This window comes from Cynoglossus semilaevis, chromosome 1 (assembly GCF_000523025.1).
Source record: "Cynoglossus semilaevis isolate Cse_v1.0 chromosome 1, Cse_v1.0, whole genome shotgun sequence".
Lineage (NCBI taxonomy): Eukaryota > Metazoa > Chordata > Actinopteri > Pleuronectiformes > Cynoglossidae > Cynoglossus > Cynoglossus semilaevis.
In genome coordinates, this window is record NC_024307.1 from 4,223,997 (window position 1) to 4,248,841 (window position 24,845).

The window sequence follows — 24,845 nt, forward strand, 5'->3', positions numbered from 1 at the left end:
ACTGCTCAAATACGGCGCTGCCTCCTGCTGTTTTTCTACGGTATTACGTCCTTAAAGTGCCCCGCCTCTTCCTATCTTTCACAGACAGATTATGAAGATTAGACTGTTGTCTTAGACAGATTGTCTCTCCACAAGGCTGTTATATTTCAGAACATCTATCTCTATAAATGTTGCAGTTTTTTAACCAATTGTAGCAAAGAGAGTGTCACTTTACTAGCCGTATTTAAGATGCTAAATTAATTTCATTTACAAAAATAAAAAAGTCAAATAAATAACCCCTAAGCTTTTTACCACAATAAACTCCTCCAGAACAGATATTTTCTCAAGCATGGGTTATTTTCTTCAGTTTAATTCGCATTTTTACACATATTTCGAGTCAACAATTGACTCGGCCCATCAGTTGTGTTCATTTTATCAGCTGAAAATAATAGAGAAAAGTAAAACACATATTTTATAGCGTTTTTTACGAAGGCAAAGTAGTGTCTCTAGAGAAAAGTAAAACACATATTTTATATAGTTTTTTTTATATAAGTAGTGTCCATTTTCTCCGTAAGCTACTGTTTTGTATCTGCTGTAATGATGGTTGACAGGACAGCTTTCTGATCTATGTATGTTCTTAAAAAATTTAAAAGAAAACTCACGTTTTCACGACATTTTAAACGTTTACGGCATTTCGACAATATAGTTGCTACGACTGTGTTCATATTAGCTGGTATATTTTAGCGTAAAAATGTTTAAGGCGACTATGGGAATGTTTTGTTTATTCATTCAGTGTAAACCACGGTAACTATCAAAAGGGTACTTTTAATAATGTAATAATGTAATCGAGCTGATATTGTTCTGTTGTTTTATATTATGCTTAATACAAGGACAGGAAAAAGATACACAAGACACAACAGGGAAGTAGCTTCGCGTGATCAATTTTGATTGGCCCTGATAGTTGACACACTGACTCCGCCCCCTCACCGTTGTCACGTGCTCCCGTGGGGGGCGGAACTTCGTCCTTACGGCCGAAGTTCCTATTCCCGAAAGCTAACGCGCGGGTCGTCCGTTGGTTTTGCAGGCGGGGCCTACGTCAGCAGCGTCCCCTGGAGTCACGTTGAACAAAGTTAAGTTTTGTGAAAGCGGTGAGTTGAGTTCGCTCCTCTTCATGACAGGCAGTGTTCAGGGAACAGGAGTCTCCAGCATCACCTCAGAACTACGCAGCGCACCAGGTTCCAAAAATGTCTGCACAAATCATCAGCGGGAAGGAAGTTTCAGCGTAAGTTTGTATTCTCTCGTCAACCACATTTATGACGTAGCAATTAGACGAACGTGTGTAATGTAACCAGAGAGAACTTTGTGTGTTTGTGCTGTGGCTAACCTGGCTGCTAGCTTTTTTGACAACTCCTGTGATGTCGTCTCTAAAAAAAAACCAAAACAAAACAGTCGTTTAAGTCATGTTAAATGCAACTTGGCTTCATCTCAGCGCTGCTTTTGTGCAGACATATTCGATAACTTATTATGAATTAATTTTATGTGCAGCCGCTGACCACGTGAGTGCAGTGTGGCCAGTGGTTTATACTGGTGTTAATGTAGATGTTCAACAGATAAAATGACTGTAGACTCACTCGGGCTGCTGCAGTGTATTCACTGACAGTAATATAGACAACACTGAATTTAATTTTTATATATATTTTTAAATGTATTACTCTTTTAAAAAGAGACAGTGACAGTCAGGGAATAATGAATGGTCGGATATGATGCTTTGTTATGTAAGAAGCTGTGGCGGCGTGATATGAACTTTGCCCTGTTGATCCACTGACCCTGGGTGATCGCAAACGTACGATTTATGAAATGTAGACGGTGAAGATAAGGCGTTTTATGACTAAGTGGAATTTATTTTGTCGTTATTGCCACAATACATGTTTGTTATGTCGGTTATAGACCGTAAAAAACACAACACAAAGTTGTCATTCTATGATATTTTGGGCCTATTTTTAATGGCGTAATTCAAACTCCGTCTCCTGCTGCTGTTGTTCATTTCATATCTGTTTCTGTGTGATTGTCGTTGCTTTTACTTGCTTTACAAATCACTTTGTGTGACTTTTATGACTTGTTTTTCCCAAATTCTTCCTTTGTCGAAAAATATTTCTATATCCTACAATATATATATAATATATATAATATAATAATCTATAATATATATAATATAATAATCCTATAAGTTTAGTAGTACTGTGCACATCGTGGCCATTTACTGCAGTTTTAAGTTGTTAATGTGGATTTAAATTATATTTATTGATTATCTATTTTTGTTTATCTCATTCCCGTTTTTTTATTTTTTTATTTTGCGCTTGGTTGCACTCCAACTTTTTTATAGCTACTGGTATGAAAGTCAATGAGTAAAATGGTCCATAAAACAGTGCAGAACTGCCAAACGCTTGATCTTACATAACATTATCTGTAGGGGTCAAGTAAACTGGACCTTATGAACCTGTTCTGATTCATGCAAATGACTGAAATTTTGCTGTAGAAATTTCACAACCAAGTTTACACCAGTGTTTGTTTGCTCTTGGATCATTTGATGGAGAACTTGTGCTGAAGATAGACTTTTATTTTTTAATTTAGCAATTCATTAAACACAGCTTTGAATGTTCTCAAACTGGAGGTGTTGACAGTAGTACTGTCTACAATAGGGGAGCAAAGGTTAGGGAACCACTGGATTGATTAAAGAGTTTATAGATTTTTTTTAACCTTTTATTTTTTTTTACCTTTCAAATATATTATTTGCTCCTTTGCAACGGTCCACATAAAACTGTGTTCCTCAAAATGAGGAGTGTAAGAAAATATCAATACAATCAAAACAATTTCACAATACCTTATTGATATTCTACAGCAATATATCAACTTTTTTAATCATTTTTTTACAATTAATATGCAAATATTCATGGTTGGTCCATTTTGTTTTTATTTTCTTTCTTTTGTAGTGATTACAAATATAGATCCCTTAACCTGATGTTAAGATGGGACAGGATTGTGTGTTGTCTATGCTAACAGTTAAACTACAATTAAATTGTTTTAAAAAAAAAAAACCTCAATATATCATCACGCTGACAGTATCGCAATATACTGTATCGTTGCCCCTGTATTATATATATATACATATCTTGCTAATACACACCCCTACTGAGTGTTGGGTTGTGTATTGGCGTGAGTTGTTCATTCACTTTATAAATATTGTAGAAAATGCATGGTCATTTGGTCAAATGAATAAATTAAATAAAACGTCCAACTCTGTTGTACTTCAGTACAAAAACATATAATTAAATAAAACGTCCAACTCTGTTGTCCTTCAGTACAAAAACATATTACGGTAGCTCCTCACAGGCTAATGACGTTTTTTTTTTTTTGTTATCTGCTTGAGATAATAGATCAGTGCAACGTCAAAGTGCGCCGCATTAGTCTATTTTGGCTGCATGTGCTCATCACAAGACCTGACAGACCGCAGCCTGTTAACTCGCCCTCACGGAGGCCATTAGTGCAATTGTTTCATGCTGCACAAATTGCCTGTTCCGGCTTTAAAAGCTTTTTTTTTTCCTCTGGAGATGGAGAAAAGATGACCTACAATGACTGATCGTTTCAGTCTTTGACAGACCAGGGGTCACCGACTGGTGCCTGCGGACACCTGGTAGCCCCCCTTGGACTACCAAATGTGCCCGCAGGGTATGTTCTAAAAATAAAACTAGTCAACAAGAGGGTCAAAAATTGTACTTTTACTGTGCTTTTTGAATCAGTTCCACTTGTAATGACATTCAAATGGGTCCAATGACGATGGTAAAAAGAGTGTCTGCTGTTGTCTGTCCCAGAACTACTGTATTTTCCAGAATATAAGTCGCACTTTTTTCATCCTTTGGCTGGGTTTGCGACTTACACTCAGGTGCGACTTATATATTAAAATATATAATTTCTAATGTTCGTTATTTTCACACTGACAACCACTAGAGGGCACTCTAGGCTTGTGTACCAGTTTTTGCTACTCATGTACCACTGAAAATTTACATTCGTTATTTTTTACACTGAGAGCCGCTAGAGGGCACTGGTGCAACTTATATATGTATTTTTCCTTTTCATTATGCATTTTTTGGCTGATGTGACTTATACTCCAGAAAATACGATAATTAATGAGTACGATGTTCGGGAGGAAACAAGTAGCACTTTGTATTACTAAGTGCCTTTGAAGTAGCTCTCAGTCTCAAAAATGGTCGCTGACCCCCGGTGTCATCGCAGAACCTTCATCCTGGAGGCAGAACTTTTAAGAATGGAGAAACGATAAGAACTACAGTGTTGTATAAAAAGATACAGTGGAATGGCTCTGGTTAATCAGTGACATCACGTGTTTTTATAACAGTGTTTGTCGTAAGATTCTATTGTGGTAAACACAGTTAAACGTGAAGTTCACGTCCTCAGTTGATTAAACCCGGATCAAAGGTTACTACAGTATTTTCAGCCTTTAGCTAAAACTGATTGTTCTGTCAGTCCACACCAACAGTCGTGGGACCTTAAAACTTTGATTGTCTTTGATCGTTAATCAGTAACATTCAGTCAGTCTTTATCCGCCGCCGACAGATCGTTGATACCTGAACTGTGAGCTCTGTCCCTCTGTCTTTGATCGGTTCAGGTCAGTTTGGCAGAAGCTCAGTTTGAAGTGATTGTTTCATTCTGTTGCCTCATCAACACCACATGTAGGAAGTGAAGATAAACTCACAAAGACCAGGTTTCCTCAGGCGACTTTTGCACTTGAAAAAAATGACTGCAAATGAATGTCACTGTATTCACTTAGAGATAAATTATTAAAGAATAATAAAGAATGAAATTGTACCTTTAATGTGTTAAGTGTTAAGTTTTCAAGCAGTTTCAGGAAGGTGGCGTTAGAGTCTGTTTTTTCCAAATGTCATATAACTATAGAAGTCCATAAAAAAGTCATAGATTCTTAAGCCAAAATAATCAGATACTTACGTTAAATTTATGAGTTGGTTTCTCATTATTTTGACTGAAGAATATTATATAAGCATATTATAAATACACGTTCTTTCTATGGAATTTTAACACCGACCTCAACAGCAAACCTGATAATTTTAATTTTAAACCATATGGCACCAGCTGTGCAGTAAAGGATATTAATTTTGGGGTCGTAAGTTAATATAAAAATGTCTTTGTTTTCAGGCAGGTGAGGGAGCGCCTGAAGAAGGACGTGGAGCAGATGAAACTTCAGGACCCAAACTTCTGCCCTGGTTTAGTCGTCCTACAGGTTCGTTTAAAATGACGGGAACTAAAAAAAAATAAAGACATTTTATTGTTTCTCTTTCATAATTAATGATTATGATTATAAGTACATCCTTAATAACTTTCAAAGCATTTTCTTTGTGCGTTATCCTCTATCAACCGTGTTTCGAACACATTTCCACACGTCAAAACGATAACTTACGTAAGCTGTTGGAACTTAATTAACGATCATTAAGCGCTAATCATTGACTACGGGTGTAACTTTAACAATTAATATTTAAATGATACATGTAACAAAATAGTACCATACCGTGTGCCTCTCCGGAGGGTGTCTAATATTTTGAATTATTATTTTTATCTGCTCCTTTTACCGTCGTTTTTTCTTCTTTTAACTACTACTACAGCGAACCCTTTCAAAATAAAAGCCCGTACTATCAAACGAGGCCCAAAACGTTAAACATGAATACTGCAAAGTCAAATCTGGGTTGAAAACTCAAAATAAAGATCACGCAGTGATTATTCAACGATGTAAACATAAAAACAAAAACTGGGTTATTCATAGGAATTATTTATTTTAATTTGTATTAAAACAAATTTTAATTTCTTTGTGAATGGACGTGTCTTTGCAGGTCGGAGACCGTGACGATTCAAATCTCTACATCAGCATGAAGATGAAGGCAGCAGCCGAGGTGAATAAAACAGTTTACACATTCACAAACTTTGACTTTTTGTCTTCCTGAGACTCAACTCTTATCTTTTTAAACTACAGATTGGAATAAATGCGACACATATCAGACTTCCCAAGACGGCCACCGAGGAGGAGGTGAGCTCACAGTTTGATCTCCTTATTTATTTATAAGAATAATACAAAAAAAACTACACCAGTTTCCTGTGAGACTTTAAAGACGTCCGTCTCTGTCCAGGTTCTCCACAAAATCACAGAAGTAAACGAGAACTCGTCCGTCCACGGCCTGATTGTGCAGCTGCCTTTAGACTCCATCCATAAGATGGACACGGAGAAGGTGACCAACGCTGTGGCTCCGGAGAAGGATGTGGACGGGTGAGGGCTTGTATTAGACTTCTTTCTCTGCTTTTCTTGATTCTGTTTTTTCATTTAATCACGTTAAAGTAAAGTATCTGTCATGGTTAGAGTTTGTACACAGATTGGTCATTTGTTAACTTGACTCTGTTAAATTGGCAGGTTGACCAGTATTAATGCTGGAAAACTGTCCCGTGGAGACCTGGGCGACTGCTTCATCCCCTGCACCCCCAACGGCTGCATGGAGCTGATCGCAAAAACTGGTAAAGATGAAAAGCGAATGACACAAGCTCTTATTTTGTATTATTTTAATGCAGTGTTGTTCAACCTTGGGGTCGTGACCCCAGGTAGGGTTGTCAGGAAAGTAAACGGGGTCACCAGAAAAAGTTTAGTTAGGGACCAATTTGTGTCATTGTCCACAAATGTGTAGATTTCTATATTATGGTAAAAAACTAAAATTTCCTCTTGTGTTTTTGTAGGCGTGTCCGTGGCAGGAAAGAGGGCTGTAGTGATTGGTCGCAGTAAGATTGTGGGAGCGCCGATGCACGACCTGTTGCTGTGGAACCACGCCACCGTCACCACATGTCACTCAAAGACCGCTGACCTCCCTGGAGAGGTACGTAAAATATCAGCCAACCAGGGGAAACCAGACCATTGACCCTGTGACATTTTTAAATCTAGTGAATTCTTTTAACATAAAAAAAGAAATAATAAAACATGTTAACTTGAATTCTGCTGATATTTAGGTGGGAAAGGCTGACATCCTGGTCGTCGGCATCGGCAAAGCAGAGATGGTGAAAGGAGAGTGGATCAAAAAGGGGGCAGTGGTCATCGACTGTGGCATCAACCACGTCCCAGGTGAGTCGCTCAATTTCAAAAGGAGAATCCACATTTTTATGGCTAAAAACCTTCATTTACATACATTTATATATGAAAGTATTATAATGTCTTTTATTTATTGTTTTGCTATATTCTGCATTAAAGCGAAAGTTTGGCGAGACCGGATAAAAAAATAAAAAATTGCGATGTACTGTGGAAGCGAAAGGAGAACCACGAACACTGTATACTGTAGAGCATAGGTGTCAAACTCAAGGCCCGGGGGCCAAATGCGGCCCGCCAAGCCATTTTGTGTGGCCCGCGGGAGCTTAAAAAGCATTTAATGAAGTCCATGCAGCAGAGTTTATCAACCTATGAAATTAAAGTTTTGTTTTTTATTACACAGCAATGAACAATATTTGTAGCTTGAATAAATAATAATCAATTACAGATACATGTTTCAGTCTGTTATGGTGGAGCTACATCTATACCAGACTCTATTCTGTTTGTATCAAAGTCTGAATGACTTTTATTTTAAAATATTGCCAGATTATCGTCAAATAAATAATTTTTTTGAATGAAGTAAATTAGAATTTTTTTCACTTTTTCACTGTGTCCTACTGCGAGCTGGTACCTATGGACCGGTACTGGTCCGCGAACCAAGGGTTGGGGACCCCTGATCTATACAGTGTTCCATTTAAAACCGTCCCTTCAACAGGAACTGTGTTGCTGATGTGGCCCCCGGTGAAAATGAGTTTGACACCCCTGGTTTAGATCATCTTGATTGCAATATGTATAAATTATCGCAGATTCACTGTATCGTGATATTGTTGTGATCATGGGTAAAATCTTGTGAAACTATTGTATGGAATGGTACACAGACGTAGTCGGTGATACGGTCGTAATCCTCAAATATTCCAGATGACACGAAGCCCAGTGGCAAGCGAGTGGTGGGTGACGTGCACTACGCCTCAGCTAAGGAGCAGGCCGGCTTCATCACTCCGGTGCCTGGAGGCGTCGGACCCATGACTGTGGCCATGCTGATGTCGGTGAGGCTTCATGTACATTTAGCCACGATTTCCTCACGTGGTTTAAACATACGACGTGTTAAAGAGCGACTGTGCGTTGGTCGGTGTGTGTAGAACACTGTGTTGGGGGCAAAGCGTTTCCTGGAGGGACATCAACCAGGGAAGTGGAACATCTCTCTCACCAAACTCAACCTGCAGAAACCTGTGCCCAGGTTTGTCCACCCGTCTTCCAGGATGTACTTCCTGTCCTCGCTGTCCTTCCTCCTGCTCAGCGTCTGTGTCTTCCTCCTCACAGTGACATCGTGATCTCTCGCTCCTGCATCCCCAAACCCATCGACCGGCTGGCCAAAGAGGTGGGCTTACTGTCTGACGAGGTGGAACTTTACGGAAAGACCAAGGCCAAGGTCCAGCTGAGTATCACCAAACGCCTGCAGGCACAGCCTGATGGGAAATATGTGGTGGTCACTGGGTAGGTTGCACTGTTTTTGGTTCATTCTTATGAAATGTTGGCCTTAAATTGTTGCAGGAAGAGAGAGTTGTACATTAGCATGTTTTGCTAATTGTTTTGCTAGCATGATGACTAGGGAAATTTTTACTCCATGAACCTAAATAGACATTATTAAAGTCTATTTTTCTTAGATTTTTTTTTTCCAAATGTAACTAGCTGTATCTGTAATGATAATCAATTCTGTTGCGGAGGATACGAACTTGAGTCACGAACTTGTGCTTTTTTTTTTCTCTCTATTTTTTTCATTATTATTAAAGATATAAATTTAATAATTGATTTTTCAACATCCATTAGAGCGTCCATTATTTTTTTTTCTAGGATATATTTGTTTTGATCCGTTAAAATGTAACATGCATTCAGACATATCTGGAAGCAATGAGAAAGGTGTCATAAAATGTCATAAAATTAATTTATATATTGAAATGACTCTTTGGTCCATATAGAAAAAAAATATTGAATTTATTATGTTTTATTATTTTACTAAAATGCCTGTTTTATTCCTAAAATCATTACAATCATGGTTTACTAATGATTTCATGAGATGAACATGCAGTACTCAGCTGTACTACATGTTACACACAAAGTACTTTTTCCTTCATACTGTTGTATTTGGTTCTGTTTTTATAATATACTGCAAAAAAAAATGATGAAGCAGTTTTTTTTTTTTTACAAAAATCCTGACCGGTAAATGCCCTCCTGTCTGCAGCATCACCCCCACTCCTCTGGGTGAGGGTAAGAGCACCACCACCATTGGTCTGGTCCAGGCTATGGGGGCTCACATGAACCTCAACGTGTTCGCCTGTGTCCGGCAGCCTTCTCAGGGGCCAACCTTTGGTATTAAAGGTGAGCCATTGTTTCAACATTTGGATTAGTCCCAAATAACCACAGGTGAGAAACAGTGACCCCTACCTGCAGTTGTTGTCTTTCTGCTCAGCAGCATACAGAAATTAATTTCGCTCACGTTTAGAAATGTGGCTTTATCTGGATCAGTCGTGCATATATTACGACCAAAATTAGTTGCAATTAATTATGATTAACCACAATTAAATCCTTTAACTTAAATCACAATACATTATGATTAATTATAATTAATCATAATGTATTATGATCTATCCAGAGCTACCATGTGATTCATCATATTTAAATATTTCATCATTTGACAGTCCTTATATACAGCCGCTGTCACTATATGTACATATATTTTTCCTTATTTTAAAAATATTTTTTGTCATTTACTCACACAGAAGCCACTCTTGTTCTCTCTCTGAACCACTTTTGCAGAAGGATGATGATAAAGATTCAGTTCTAGTAGTCTGTTTTCCAAATGAGTGTTTTAAAGCTGTAGTTCCGTGCTCTGGTCTGCAGGTGGCGCTGCAGGAGGAGGATATTCTCAGGTCATTCCAATGGAAGAGGTAACGCTGTGTTGTTAGAAGTTCCAAACTTTGCGCTTAGTATAAAAAATACAAATAAATGAAACATACTTTTTTTTTTTTTTTTAAATATTTATTATTTCAGTTCAACCTTCATCTCACTGGTGACATTCACGCCATCACGGCTGCCAACAACCTGGTGGCGGCCGCCGTCGACGCTCGCATGTTTCACGAGGCCACGCAGTCTGACAAAGTGGGTTCAAGTTTGAGACTTTTTGATATGAAAATGCACATGTATATGTATATGTATATATATATATACACGTATATATGTATATATATGTGTGTGTGTATATGTATATGTGTATATATATGTATGTATATGTATGTATATATATGTATATACAGTATATGTATGTATATATATTTTTATATATATATATATATATATATATATATATANNNTATATATAAATATTTTAATTTTAATGTTATATTCTGTATATTTTAATTTTAATGGATATTTTCCTCTCCTTTTAGGCTCTGTACAATCGCTTGGTGCCCCTCAGTGGTGGACAGAGGAAGTTCTCCCCAATCCAGATTAACAGACTGAAGGTAAGTGAGTACAGCTCCTTCTTGGACTTTACTCCCAGTGCAGGTCAAAAGGTCACTTCAAACTCCCCCGCCTCTGTGTCTGTGTAGAGACTGGGCATTGAGAAGACTGACCCCGCTGCTCTGACTGAGGAGGAGGTCACCCGCTTCGCCCGTCTGGACATCGACCCCAGCGCTGTCACCTGGCAGAGAGGTGCGGTCTGGACGTCCTCCATGTTGTCTCCCAGTCTTCTCTAGGCCACACCTTCTTTGCGCGTCACACGTCTCTTTGTTTCCCTCACTTCAGTGTTGGACACCAACGACCGCTTCCTGAGGAAGATCACTATCGGCCAATCACCAACTGAAAAAGGACACACGAGAGAGGTGATGATTTTTCTGGTCTAGTCTTGGAGGTCTGCTGGAGTTTGTGTGTTTATCTTACCTTAGGTCAGTGGTTTCCAAAAAAAGTTCATTTTTTGGCTTTTGTGATCCTTAAATTTCTGTCGACCCCAGAGACATTTCGTTTTTTATTTGGCGTTTTTAATCATAATTATTAAAAGAATAACAATTATTTGAACTTTTTTTTTATCAGTATTTTGTTTTCATCAATTACTAGACATTTCACTGGACCCCATTTGAGCTCCAATTGACCCAGGGTGGGGCCCACGACCCAAAGGTTGAGCAACATTGTATTAAACCAATACGACAAATACAAACTTATGTAATTCTTGAATTCCATAATTCTCCAACTTTATCATCTGCGGGATGAAGCAGTCGCCCACGTCTCCACGGGACAGGACTGGTTTCCCAACATTTCTGGTCAACCTGCAAATTTAACAGATTATAGTCGACCAACATGACCAGTCTCTCTACAAGTTTTAACAAACCAATACTTTATTTTAACGCCACTAAATAAAGACCGAATCAAGAGAAACCTGGTGAGAAGCCGAGAAAGAACAATGACACAAATCCACATCATGACATCATCGGCGTACAGTGATGGTTTTTGATAACGCACCTTCTCACCTGTGCTTCAGGCCCAGTTTGACATCACTGTCGCGAGTGAAATCATGGCCGTGCTCGCCCTCACCAGCAGCCTGGAGGACATGCGTGAGCGTCTGGCCAAGATGGTGGTGGCCACCAGTCGCAGCGGCGAGCCCATCACCACTGAAGACCTGGTCAGCGTTCTTCTCTCCGACTTCGTCGTAAACTGGTCCGTCCGTTCTGTTCCAACCGGGAATTCTAACGTGTCCTGTTTCTACCCCAGGGTGTCAGTGGGGCTTTAACTGTGCTGATGAAGGACGCCATAAAGCCAAACCTGATGCAGACTCTGGAGGTGAGTGAAGGTCCTCACGTTTACCTTCAGGTTTTTCACTGTCCCAGACCCAGAACTCCAGTTTTGTATCTGAAATAATTTCCCGTGCGGCCCAGCGTTCCGAGCGTTGTACTCTGTGTGTCCACAGGGAACACCTGTGTTCGTTCACGCCGGTCCTTTCGCCAACATCGCACACGGAAACTCCTCCATCCTGGCAGATAAAATAGCTCTGAAGCTGGTGGGACCTGAGGGCTTCGTAGGTGAGAGGAGCAGAGGGAATTCCATGTTTGGTTTTTTCTTTTTTAATGTTTTAATTATGTTGTAAATGTGATCGTGCACAGCGAAAAAACTAAAATCAAGTTTTTAATTGTTTCCCCCTAATTTGTATTTCTATTTTGTATGTGTTCATAATTATGACAATCTAGTTTGAATATTTGCAGAGCAAAAAAAAAAAAACATTTACCTTGTGAGTCATCTACAGCAGGGTTGTCAAACATACGGCCCGTTTGATTAATTTTGAAAATAAAAAATACACGAACACCTCATGTTCAGGAAATATTTTTTAATATAGTTTTATATTTAAAATTGTAATGAATTAAAAAACTTAACAAACTCTCATAAAATATTACAAAATATCTAAAGAAACATCAACTGTTAGAATGTATTTTCTTACTTTTATTCACTTTTCAATAATTGTTACTTTTGATTAGAAAATTTAAACAAACGTGAGCTAGCTTGATAACAGGTTGCAAACTGCTTGGTTGAAGCTGACACGAGAGATGCGTTCGGGTACCGTCGGAAACTTGAGAATCTGACGATGATGTCAGTTTAAATGTTATAGGATTCAGAACAAATGGTTATTTAAAAAAAATAAAAATAATTCAGTTCTTTTTTTTTGCATTTTTTTTTTATCTTCCTTCAAATTTTCTGAGATTTCCGTTTTGAAACTATCACATACGTTAGCGACTTTGACTTTGTTGTCTGATTGATCCCCTCAGTCACCGAGGCTGGCTTCGGAGCTGACATCGGCATGGAGAAGTTTTTCAACATCAAGTGTCGTTACTCCGGCCTGCGGCCACACGTGGTGGTGTTGGTGGCTACGGTCAGAGCCCTGAAGATGCACGGAGGAGGACCAACGGTGAGTCCAGCTTCCTGTCTGTCTGTAAATACCACGCACACACGACTCCTTCAAAGGTCAAATGAGTGATGATTGGTCGGAACTGGAGACGTTTCATGTCAAACCTCCTCTGCTCGCCCCTCCCATCTTGATTTTCCTGCCTTTAACATATTTGTAGGAAACTCTGGTTTTGGGACATTTTTTCAACTTTGACTTTTTCACTTTTGTTCAGGTGACAGCTGGGATGCCACTGCCCAAGGAATACGTGGATGAGGTCGGTTTGAAGTGATGTTTTTTTTATTGATTTTCTGCTAAAGTTCATAGCTATTCTGTGTCATAGCTGCTCACTTCACATGTGTGTGTGTGTGTTTGTAGAACCTTGAACTGCTGGAGAAGGGCTGCAGCAACATGAAGAAGCAGATCGAGAACGCACAGCACTTTGGCGTTCCCGTGGTGGTCGCTGTGAACGCTTTCAAGTGAGTGAAGATGACAACGTGTGAAAACAGATAAAAAAAAAAAAAAACACCCAAAAATGTTATGACATTTTATCTAAGGATACATTTGGTAAAACAGCTGCAACTTTTCATTTACAAAAAGTCACATTTTAAGACCTTGGGGAGTGTTTTAGGGCATCCAGCAGAGGGCGCTGTTACTGCAGTTTTACTTGAGAGTCAATGAAGGCGACACTAAAATGTGTGTGTGGGAGTTCTACTTCACTCAGTGTCTGGTCTCCAACACAGAACAACAAAAACAGTGGAAGTATTTTGGGTGTAAGAATACTACAATACAATACCTGCAGAAATACCTCATTAGTATAATATATATATATATATATATATATATACACCTTGCTTTTGACTTTTTTATTAATAAATAGTCTATGAAGGTATTTTTTTATGATGGTCAGTGATTTTTTTTTATCTTCTGTGGAAATTAAACAAACCTCCAGCACATATCTAATATATAAAATATAAAATAAACATAGTTTTCTTCCAGCTTCCGAACAGTTACTGAGATTTTTATATATATATATATTCAGGATTTTTGTATATATATATATTCAGGATTTTTGTATATATATTCAGACCTTTTGTATATATATTCAAAGATTAATTTCTTGAACGGCATGACATAATATACATATATAAACACACAAACATATATATATTTCATATAATATTAGCTAATGTAGTAAATGATCAGTATTGACTGATGTTCACTGTGTGATTTTTTATTTATTTATTCATTTATTTTTTTGTTCTGCAGGACAGACACTGAGGCCGAGCTGGACCTGGTCTGCAGCGTGGCTAAAGCCGCCGGGGCGTTCGATGCCGTGCGCTGCTCCCACTGGGCTGAGGGTGGCGCCGGGGCAGTGGCTTTGGGTCAGGCTGTCCAGAGGGCCTCTGTGACCCCCAGCCAGTTCAAGTTCCTCTATGATTTGGAGGTGTGTTATCGCCCGGTGACGTCACTCCTGTAGCGCCGCCCTCTGTCTTCAAGATCATTTAATTACACATCGAGAAGTTAAAAAACGAATCACTTCACAGTTAAACATAAATTATGTTTATGTAGCACTGTTGCTAAGAATTTTTTTATTTTCTTTAAAGCATTCATTTTAGACTGATCATCTACGCTGATGACTCTGTCTTTTTCCTCAGCTGTCTATTGCTGACAAGATCAGAACAATTGCCCAGAAGATCTACGGCGCGGACGACATCGAGCTGCTCCCGGAGGCCCAACACAAGGTGGAGCTCTACACCAAACAGGTCAGTAGTCTGTTGGTCAGCGTCTGTTGCGGAGTCCCTTTGTCTTGTAAATACCACACTAAGCCCTCGCCGCCGTGTCCTCTCCTGCCCCCAGGGTTTTGGCCATCTGCCCATCTGCATGGCCAAGACACATTTATCCCTCTCTCACGAGGCAGACAAAAAGGGCGTGCCCACGGGGTTCACGCTGCCAATCAGGGACATCCGAGCGAGCGTGGGCGCTGGCTTTTTGTTTCCACTCGTCGGCACGGTATGTTGTCATTCATGTTGAACCAAACAGTGGCTTTACTGTGTTGGCTCCGAGGCCTGGAGCCATCTAGGTGTGTTTGTTTACTGTGTTCAACTGCCAAACCGCAGAGTAAGGAACCGGATGGAAGTTTAACATTCTTTCATTTATTTATTAATAAATTTTTTTTTTTTTTAACTAAAGAATGTGGGTCATAAAAATGAAGCAGGTCTTGTTACAAAGCTGTCGTCAAGTGATATTGATTTCAGAAGAAATGTTTGTCAATGAGACGGTGGTGGAGACGGTGCTCAACACTGTGTTTATGGAAAGGGGGAGGGGCTTCTGGAGCGAGCGTTTTGTTTCACACCAACGACGTGTTTGGTTGGTTCACCGTGAGTTTCTGTCATTTTAATAATGAAGTGACATCACATTTAAAAAAAAAAACAGCCACAGTTTAATTCTAGTAATTCTCAAATAGTAGGGCGGGGCCCCCTGGTGGGGCGCCGTGAGATGCCGGGGGGATGAGGGTCTTCCAATGGACTATGGCATGATTGACATAAGTGTACACCACTGCTGTAATACTTGAATGATGAGAAGCCTCCCGTCACTAGGTGGCAGCACCTCATACAGTGGTTTGTACAGATTAACATACACATGTTCTCAGGATACTGGTGTAGCTATACTCGTGGGGACCCTCTTCTTATCTAATAGTTGTGGGGACGTTCTGCGTGGCTCCTCATGAATTCCCGGTTCTTTTGACGTTGAATATTTGGTTCAGAGACACACACCACAGATTTCTGTCTAATCTGATATTTAATCTGACTGTATCGTTCCTAGATGCCCACCATCCCCGGTCTTCCCACCAGGCCTTGTTTCTACGACATCGACCTGGACCCTGAGACGGAGCAGGTCAACGGTCTCTTCTAAAACATGGTGAGGTGATGTTGATGATGAAGATTGGAAGTCAGTAGAAGTCTGTTCCAGATCATTCTATCTTCATATCATTTCATCTTGGTTTTTTTTGTTTTTTTTCTGTTGCACAGACGTCGTCGTCGCCGGCATCGCAGCCTTCACACTGAGCCTGAACAAAACCTGATGTGCTGATCATTTTACGAGCCTCCAACTGCTGCTGCTGCTGATGATGATGATGATGATGCTGATGATGTCGGTTTGACGTCCAATCAAACTCTGTAAAGTATTAATTGTTTTCTCCATGTCACTGCTGATAATCAAAAACTCCAGCCCTAAATGTCTTAAAACTATTTTTTTTTCCTTCTGAATTGGTGACCAACGTTGAGACTCTTGTGTTTTTGACTTGAACTGTGTCCAACACTGTCTCACTGTCTCACTGTCTCACTGTCTCACTGTCTCACTGTCTGCCTTGACGTGTGAAAATAAACTGCCTTCCTGTTACAAGTCTTTGGTTTCGGCTGCTGTAAACTCCTCTTCACGCCTTCTTTTTGTTTGTTATTTGATGTTTTTGCTCCTTTTGTCACGATGCCAACGTGCGTCAGTACCAGACCTGTGCACGAGTCATGACCGAAATGTAAAACAAACAAGGTTTAATGCAGAAGGGTTTCCAAAAGCATTATGGGTAACCACACCTAGAAACCGTAAAGATCAACAACACAAGTGCAATGCCAACATTTCCCACCGGTGCCAAATGAACTGCAATAAAAATAATATTTATATATGTACTTCAAACACACACATATATACATAAATATATGTACATATATATATATATGTGTATATACATATATATTTTATAATTGTATTATTAATGACTGAGTGAGATTCCGCTTTAAATAAATATAAATAAAAATGTATTTATAAATACATTTTTTTAATACTGCCCTAAACGTTGAGGAAAATATTTCATTGTTACTTTGGTTGTTTTTTGTTTTTACATGAGTCAGGGACTGTGTGTCAGTCTGCAGGGACACGACCAGGGTCTGAATTTTTTTTCTTCTAAACTTTTTTCTTTTTAAACGATAAAACTGGAGTCCAAAGGTAAAAATGCTGTTAGAAAAAGAAGGGTTGTTGCTCCAGTGTCAGGATTGACTGTCTTTTATAAATAATATATACTGTATTTGTGATGACAAGTAGATTATAATCTACCAGTAGGGGGAGCGCTGACAGATGACAATAAAAAAAAGTAAATTATAGCAATTAGTAATTCAAATTGTAGTTTTTAGATGCTAAAATACGGCTAATGCTACTGGACTAAATAGTGATTATGTAGCTATTAAATCATAAAGTACCATACAGCTACATACATATGAAATACATATACATATATATACATATACATGAATTATCTGTACAGTAAAATTTATCGCCATGACTGTGATAAAAATAAACAACTCATCACGTATAAAAGTCAAACAGGTTTTTTTTTTTAAATTTTTTAAATTATTTATTTTAACTGAAACAGTTAATATGGTGAGGTTCAAGCGGAGGTTCTCGTTAATTATTGGGTCGTCCATCACCGCGTCCACAGTGCTGTGCTCTCATCTCCTGCCCACGGCCACCTCCTTGTCCTTGTCCTTGTCCTTCCGCAGGTCCTTTCCCCTCACAGTTTTCTCCTCTTTTTTCCTTTACACCAAGGTCAAACAGAGGTTAACGTGACATTAGCACAAAGGTACCGTTAGCTCGCTGAAAACGCAACAAAACGTGAAAAGATTTTCCTACTTTTTCAGAATCACACGGCCCGCGGCCGCGACACTCCTCGCCGGGTCCGCCTCTCTTCTCACCCTGAGACACGGATTCACCTTCATTAGTTCATGTTTTTCCAGTGGTCGGTCGTCGACAACGTAAGCGTAAATAAAGAAATAAAAAGACTCACCGATTTACCACGTGCTGTGAAGGAAACAAATGTGAAAACATGGTAAACACGGTTCATTCCTTTGTGGTGATTCGTAAACGGGCGTTAGCACGACATGACCTGACACGGGATGGATTAACGACTGAGACGACAGTTCAGTCGACGTGATAATTACAGTTTAACGCCACCTACAAAATGACCGCCATTTAATATGTAAAATATAAGGACACAAAGAAGAAGGAAATGAGAGTCAAATGTTTCAAATGAAAACAAACGTTCACTTGAATATATTTAGTTTGAATATAAAACGAATATAAGAATTTAAGAAAATAAAATATATTTGATAATGTTGTTTTTAGGCAGTAGTTGCTTTGACGAGTTGAATTTTCAGGTCACGAACTCTAAAAAAAAATTCAGAACACGAACTGGACCCCGACCCATCAGTTATCACCACTCACGGTCGCTCATTTTGTCCTGTCAACGGTGCAGTAGAAGAAACTCTCCTGTGAAACAGAGTGAAACGTTGATCTTTAAATCCCGATCGTTGTCTGCTCTGCTGTAAAACAAACAAACTCAACAACAACAACAACTCACCTGGTGCAGAAACAGAACAGACTCTGGGTCAGTGTTTGTGTTCGTGGTCTTTATATGCAGTACTGTGTTACAACACACGATGACTCGTCTGTTTTGGCTACAGTAACGTCTGGAGTCAGAGCTGAACCACAGCAGAGTTTGGGTGTGACCGACGAAAGGTTTACACTGGGGTTTAAGCTGGATGGATGGACAGATAGATGATGGATGGATGGTTGGAGTTTGGGTGTGACCGACGAAAGGTTTACACTGGGGTTTAGGCTGGATGGATGGACGGATGGATGGATGGATGGATGGATGGAGTTTGGGTGTGACCGACGAAAGGTTCACACTGGGGTTTAGGCTGGATGGATGGTGGATGGATGAATGGACGGGTGGATGGATGGATGGATGGAAGGACAGACAGATAAATTGATGGATTGACAGATAGACGGATAAATGGATGGATGGTTGGAGTTTGGGTGTGACCGACAAAAGGTTTATATTGGGGTTTAGGCTGGATGGACGGATGGATGTTGGATGGACGGATGGACAAAAGGATGGATTGATGGACGGACAGATCGATGGACGGATGAATGAATGAACGGATGGATGGATGAAAAATGTAAGAATAGTTAAAACGTTAGGAGATGAAAAATGGCGTAATTGTATGAGAAAAAAGTCGTAACGTTACGCGGAACAAAGTCGTAAATTGACAAGAAAAAACATGTAATTTTATAATAAAAATCGTAACAATGCGAGAGGAAAGTCTAAATTTACGAGCTTAAAGTCATGAAGTGTAAGTCGAAAGGTTATGAGAGAAACAAGTCGTAACGTTACAAGAGTTAAGTCATAAATTTACGAGACCGAAGTCTGAAATTTCGATGGTGTATTTCGCAGGAGACGAGAGGCTAGCTCACAGCGTTAAGCATTCGTGCGTCAGAACGAGTGGACAATAAAACAGCATCACAGTCAAATATATTTCCAGGTTCATTTTATTAGATATTTCTATTCAATGACGTTCAGTGACATTTGGTTCATTTGTCCTTGGGGGGGCCTCCACCGCGGCCACCACAGTGCTCCTTTTTCATCTCCGCTCCACGGCCACATCCTTGACCTTGACCTTTGTCCCCTGGTCCCTTGTCCTCACATCCTCCTTTTCCCTTTGCCTGTTAAACAGACAGGGGGCGACGTCAGTTCTCGTCACTTCAATCTCCTCACTCTGTTGGCCAAACTTGTCGTCTTACCTTATCAGCGTTACACTGACCACGTTCTTGGCACTCGTCGTCAGGACCCCCCCTCTTCTCCTCCTACAGTAGAGAATCAACTCAGTGAGTCATTGATCTAAAGCGGTGCTCGACTGCTCAGGTCTTGGTACCAATACTTTCAGTATGACTTTTGGGATAAATGTTGATTTATATTTTGGAACTGACTCTCAGGATGATGGTCCAGAAGAAAAATAACTAAAACTAAAGTATTAGTAAAAGTAAACGTATTAATTAGGGATCTCCGATATTAACTTTTTGCCGATATCCGATATGCTAAAATTGTCCAAACACTTAATTTTTGATTCCCAAATCAACCGATGACGATATAGCGAGGCAGTGGTGGAAGTTAAGTGTTGCCTGCTCACTAAGGTGATGGGTTAAAACAGTGTTTCGCAATCATTTTCTGCCCCCTAGGGGACAGAATTAAAATACAATTGAGCGCCTGGTAATATTTATTTATTTATCAGTACAAACCACTGTAGGAGTTTCTGTCACCATTCTGTATACAATCACCTGATTATCAATATAGATTAATAAAATGAGCTGCAGTGCTGCCATCTAGAGGCTTGTTTACCGTTCATAACGTTCTGTGTTCATGTGTTATGAAGGAGTTAACAGTTACGGGAGTGAGGTTTTGTAGTGAGTTTTTGGAGAATTTGGCTCAAGAGCAATAAAGAAGTTCAGAACGAGTTCCTGCAATTGGGTTTCAATGAAAGTTCTTCAGAGAACCGAGGCATCTGATTGGTCTGTCGCCGGGGCGTTAAACTATTTTTAGAGCACGCGTAATTTGGCCGAAACCCAGGCATTGCGTTATTGGGTTTTCCATTATTGGAGGGAAAATCGGTAACAATTCTTACGGATATTACAAAAAATGCTAATATCGGGCCGATAATATTATCGGACATCCCTCGTATTAATGTCTCCTGTTCCACATGGGTCATATTTTACAGTGCTGTGTCCATAGACACTTAACAAATAAACTGTAAAAGACAAGAAACAGACTTACTGATCTGCCACCTGTAGGAAGACACAAAAAAAAATAAATGTCAAAATGTGCAAAAAATAAGATCATAGTGTTAGTGATTATGGAAATATGTCAATATAACATCATAAATCAAGACTGCATGACAAGTCTATTTTTTTGTAATAAGTTTTGAGCGATCACACGTGAATTTTACGCTTTTTAAAATTTTTAAACTTTTTTAATTTAAAAAAAAAATTAGAATTTAATTGAAATTTTCTTGAATAAAGTCGCACACCAATATTGTAAAATTGTCGACCAAAAATGGTGCAGATAAAAACAGCGCCTCTGCAGATATGAAGATGTCGTTTACACCTAACGTCGCAGCTGATAAAAACCAGAAAGGCCAACATTCGTAGCTGCTGTTTAACGTTCGCTGTACAAATAGACACATACTGATAAAATTGGACAAAAACAAAAACCACTGCTGCAAACACTTACTCATGTTGCCTCGTCGACAGGTGCGGTAGAAAATCTATTCACAGAGAAAGAAGAAAAAAAACGACATCAGTCGCGGCGACAGAAGAAACGACAAACGAGAATCAGCAGAGTCTCTCCACCTACCTGGTACAGGAAAATGTAGTAGCTGATGCCCGGTCTCTGCGATCGCGCTCTCTTTATAAGGCGCCGTGTCACGTCATGTTGACCTGATCCTGATGTTGATCCAACCGGCAGGACAGGTCTGGGTGTAACCGCACCGGGAGACACGTGCAGGACAAAAGAAGGACAAATACTGTATCATTTCTAGATTACTAGATAGAAACAAAGTATTTCCAAATACAAGTAAGAACAAACACAGTCAAAGTCTTAGAGCAGAGGTGCCAAACATACGGCCCGTGGCCCAAAACCGGCCCGCTTAATGAATTTTGAAAAGAAAAAAAAATACACAAAAACTTTCTGTGTTTTGTGAAATTATATTTCATTAAATATGAAGTTTTATGTGATATATTTCTACATATGTGCATGAAAACACAGGGGAAAAACATTGTTATTGTTGCTTATAGCTAATTATGTTATGATTGTACTGGTCCGCTGCAAAATATATATATATATATTTTTTTTTATAATGACACAAAACCCAGCACGACACCTCACCACTAGATGTCACTCTTTGTACATCCATGTACTATTATCACTGTACAACAGTCTGTGACCTTTTTACAGTTATCAGTAGATACAAGACTTTAATCTTATGACATCACGATTAATCACGATTAATTGTTGCCTTACTTAATCACGTTTGATCCCGATAAATCAAGATAATAAACACTGAACATTCAAACATTCAAAAAAAAACAAAAACTTTTTTTTCTGTATATTCCTGGAACTGCAGCTAGGGGTCAGTGTTTCTCACCTATATTTACTTGTGACTAATCCGAATGATGGAAAAGTACAACTGAAAATATATGTAGCTTCACAGAGTTGGTGTATTTTTTTAGTCGGTGTCTTGAGTTTTTCTTCAAATCTTCGGTGAGTCCGGTGAACACTCCTTAACGTAGACTTACTTCCTGTCCTGACCTCAGTGAGGCCTGTCGGACACAAGTCGGGCGTCGACCTGATGTTGAAACCACCACCAAGGCTTGTTGACGTGGAGTTGGCATTTTAAGGTCGAGTGGGTTCCGTGAAGCAAAAATTCACTGAAAAGTTTTCCTGCAGCTAGTGGACAGTGGAGGTATTACATGTGTTTAAAAATGCATTTATGATTTTTAACCTTCACAATTAAACCCTTTGATTCAGACAGAGATGTTACTTGTTTGATAAGTAAGAACCCATCAGTCCAGCGTTTGGGTTCATGCAGGATGGGCCGCAGAGGACACACGATGACATTCTGCCACAGACCACACACAAGGTGGAGCTCTACAGTCTGATTCACTTCTCAAACCCGTCCCGTTGAACCTGTTTGGTTTTTTTAGCCTCCACACGGTGTACTGTTGTGCCCTTTTCTGCCCTCAGGGTTTTCAACCCTCGGCCATCCTGATTAGAAAAGTCACATGACCTTCGAGGTTTACTCTATGAATCAGAGACGAAGGAACAAATGTGGCCGTTTTGGTTTCCAGGCCTTGGCGTGGTATGTTTTTGGTAAACATTCTTTCTACTGTCACGTTAAAGGTGTGTTCAAGCGTGTCCGTAAAAAAACAGTCTCTCTATTTTTAGTGCCCTTATTTTTGATGTGTTCTGTTTGGGTCTCATTAAAGACTATCAAGGATCCCCAACCTATGGTCTGTGGACCGGTCCGTAGATAGTTTGGTACCGGGCCGCAGTAGGACACAGTAAAAAAAAAATACTTTATTTATACTGATTTACTTCATTCAGAGAGAATCCACTCATATCTATTGACTTTCTTCATTTAAAGATATTCTGGTAATATTTAAAAAATAAAGGTCATTGAGGCTGAAACACTAACAGACGTCTAAAAATGTTTTACTCTAAAAATATAATAATCCCTAATGATAATTCCAGTCCGCAGTAACGGTTGGTACCAGTCGACTGGTCCTTGGTTGGACACCGCTGCTTTATGTTACAAACGGACTCTATAAAATTTTTGAGATTTCGGAATCGGAAATTAAGTGTTCGGACAATATCGGCATATCGGATATCGGCAAAAAGTTAATATCGGACATCCCTAATTAATACTTTTACTAATACTTTAGTTTTAGTAATTTTTCTTCAGGACCATCTTAATACTTTTACTTTTACTAACACTTTAGTTTTAGTTGTTTTTCTTCAGGACCATTTATAACCAAGGACCAGGGCTCCCCCTGCGGACTAGCGCAGTATTACTTATAGTACCCCGGAATGATCTTTGTTTGTATGTGACTTAAAATAATTAAACATCAAGTTTAAATATATATAAGCTAATACGTGATAGCAAAAAGCTAATAAACGTGTGTTATTTAGTTATTTAGAAACACAGTGGGCTCTCCTTTCGCGATGTCCCTCAGTACATCGCGGAATTTTTTTTTATCCCAATCTCGCTGATTGGCTCATGCGTCGTAGCCTCTCCTCGCATCTCCCCTTGTCTGCGCGCCACTACAGTACGTTACTGTAAAGTTCGTCTTCTGTTACGAAGCCCGAACCAAGACGCTGACACAGATGATAGTTCACAGTCTTCCTTTGTCTTTACAATAATGTCCGCCCGTGCGCTTTCATATACGGTCTGTTCACTCTCCTCTCTCATTGGTTCCGGCTCCTACTAATATAAGGTTACTTGACTTGCGTCCACCTTTGTCGCCTCTCCCTGCGGCAGATTTCCATTTTACAACTCTACGGTGTATATAATTGTGTGGGAAAAGGGGAGTACAGTCTAGGGAGGGTTGATAACAGTGCGGGGGGAGGTTCGTAGATACGAATACAGCAGCGTAGGCCTTCACTGTTAGCTATCACCGCAGGAGAGATGTTTATAAAGATGTTTATGTTTAAATGTTGTATTAATTCAGAGCAAATATTCAGTCACAGTGAAGCAGTCTCTTTTTTTTTTTTCAACTTTTCTTTATTGTCACAGAATTATGATTGAAAACAACGTTGATTTTTAGGTCCATCACTTCGGACCACCACCGCGCTTCTCCTTCTTTTCTTTGCCCTTGCCTTGTCCACCTTTCTCTTTCCCGTGTCCCTTCTTCTTCCCCTGTAAACAACCAAACAACAGGGAAAACGCATCAATATTCTGTATTATTTACTGTATTGTAGTTGAGAGGTTCAATGTTTTTAACGGGTGGATTTCTACCTTCCCGCCTTTTCCTTTCTCCTCTCCCTGAAAAAACAACGATGGATTAACATTATTTCAGAGCTACAGTGATTCGGAGGAGTTAGTTGCATGCTGGGAAAAACTGAAATGAATCTTACGTCTTCAGAACCAGAAGAGTCACTTTCCTCCTCCTCCTCTTTATTCTTCTCTTCCTGTGAAACAAAATCCAACCTAATTTAGCTTCAAATAAAAAAACAAAAACAAAATGTCGTTCTGCTGCGAGTTTCATTGAAGTGGAGACAAGAGGAAGTGGGCGTGGTCACCAGTTAACGTAGGACAGTATCCTGCAGTGATGCCTTTTAAATAAAATGGTTCATTTATCCTTCACTCCATGACCCATTGATTGGTACCCGACCCATATTTTTCGACACCACCCTCG

The 24,845-nt window shown here is 39.4% G+C and overlaps 1 protein-coding gene and 3 long non-coding RNA genes across 4 annotated transcripts; 1 reads left to right on the forward strand and 3 right to left on the reverse strand.

The window, feature by feature from the left end:
* The first annotated feature begins 1,103 nt into the window (after nucleotides 1-1,103).
* mthfd1b (methylenetetrahydrofolate dehydrogenase (NADP+ dependent) 1b) lies at nucleotides 1,104-16,451 on the forward strand. The gene is made up of 28 exons (XM_008325941.3): nucleotides 1,104-1,261; nucleotides 5,206-5,290; nucleotides 5,895-5,954; nucleotides 6,035-6,088; nucleotides 6,189-6,325; nucleotides 6,467-6,567; nucleotides 6,784-6,920; nucleotides 7,051-7,162; nucleotides 8,042-8,169; nucleotides 8,263-8,360; nucleotides 8,444-8,617; nucleotides 9,363-9,499; nucleotides 10,022-10,068; nucleotides 10,172-10,279; nucleotides 10,567-10,641; nucleotides 10,729-10,831; nucleotides 10,925-11,001; nucleotides 11,655-11,795; nucleotides 11,885-11,953; nucleotides 12,081-12,192; nucleotides 12,931-13,070; nucleotides 13,282-13,323; nucleotides 13,425-13,525; nucleotides 14,316-14,493; nucleotides 14,705-14,812; nucleotides 14,907-15,059; nucleotides 15,873-15,968; nucleotides 16,079-16,451. The coding sequence occupies exons 1-27, from the start codon at nucleotides 1,224-1,226 to the stop codon at nucleotides 15,960-15,962; spliced, it is 2,805 nt and encodes a 934-aa protein (XP_008324163.1). The 5' UTR covers nucleotides 1,104-1,223; the 3' UTR covers nucleotides 15,963-15,968; nucleotides 16,079-16,451.
* Nucleotides 16,452-17,014: 563 nt separating this feature from the next.
* LOC103390104 (uncharacterized) lies at nucleotides 17,015-18,664 on the reverse strand. The gene is made up of 5 exons (XR_522654.2): nucleotides 18,457-18,664; nucleotides 18,321-18,365; nucleotides 17,884-17,897; nucleotides 17,730-17,792; nucleotides 17,015-17,633 (listed from the first exon to the last, which is right to left on the reverse strand). It is a non-coding gene; the product is annotated as an uncharacterized LOC103390104 (long non-coding RNA).
* Nucleotides 18,665-19,409: 745 nt separating this feature from the next.
* LOC103390052 (uncharacterized) lies at nucleotides 19,410-21,346 on the reverse strand. Its single transcript, XR_522652.3, has 5 exons — nucleotides 21,286-21,346; nucleotides 21,163-21,196; nucleotides 20,707-20,717; nucleotides 19,680-19,742; nucleotides 19,410-19,601 (listed from the first exon to the last, which is right to left on the reverse strand). It is a non-coding gene; the product is annotated as an uncharacterized LOC103390052 (long non-coding RNA).
* A 2,682-nt stretch (nucleotides 21,347-24,028) lies between these two features.
* LOC112487620 (uncharacterized) lies at nucleotides 24,029-24,829 on the reverse strand. The gene is made up of 3 exons (XR_003050886.1): nucleotides 24,565-24,829; nucleotides 24,446-24,472; nucleotides 24,029-24,346 (listed from the first exon to the last, which is right to left on the reverse strand). It is a non-coding gene; the product is annotated as an uncharacterized LOC112487620 (long non-coding RNA).
* Between the last annotated feature and the right edge of the window lie 16 nt (nucleotides 24,830-24,845).

Coding starts and splice junctions, on each gene's coding strand:
- mthfd1b (XM_008325941.3), top strand. CDS start 1,224: ATGTCTGCACAAATCATCAGCGGGAAGGAAGTTTCAGC. Junction 6,326..6,466: donor CCGGAGAAGGATGTGGACGG/GTGAGGGCTTGT, acceptor TTAAATTGGCAG/GTTGACCAGTATTAATGCTG. Junction 15,060..15,872: donor TGTTTCCACTCGTCGGCACG/GTATGTTGTCAT, acceptor TATCGTTCCTAG/ATGCCCACCATCCCCGGTCT.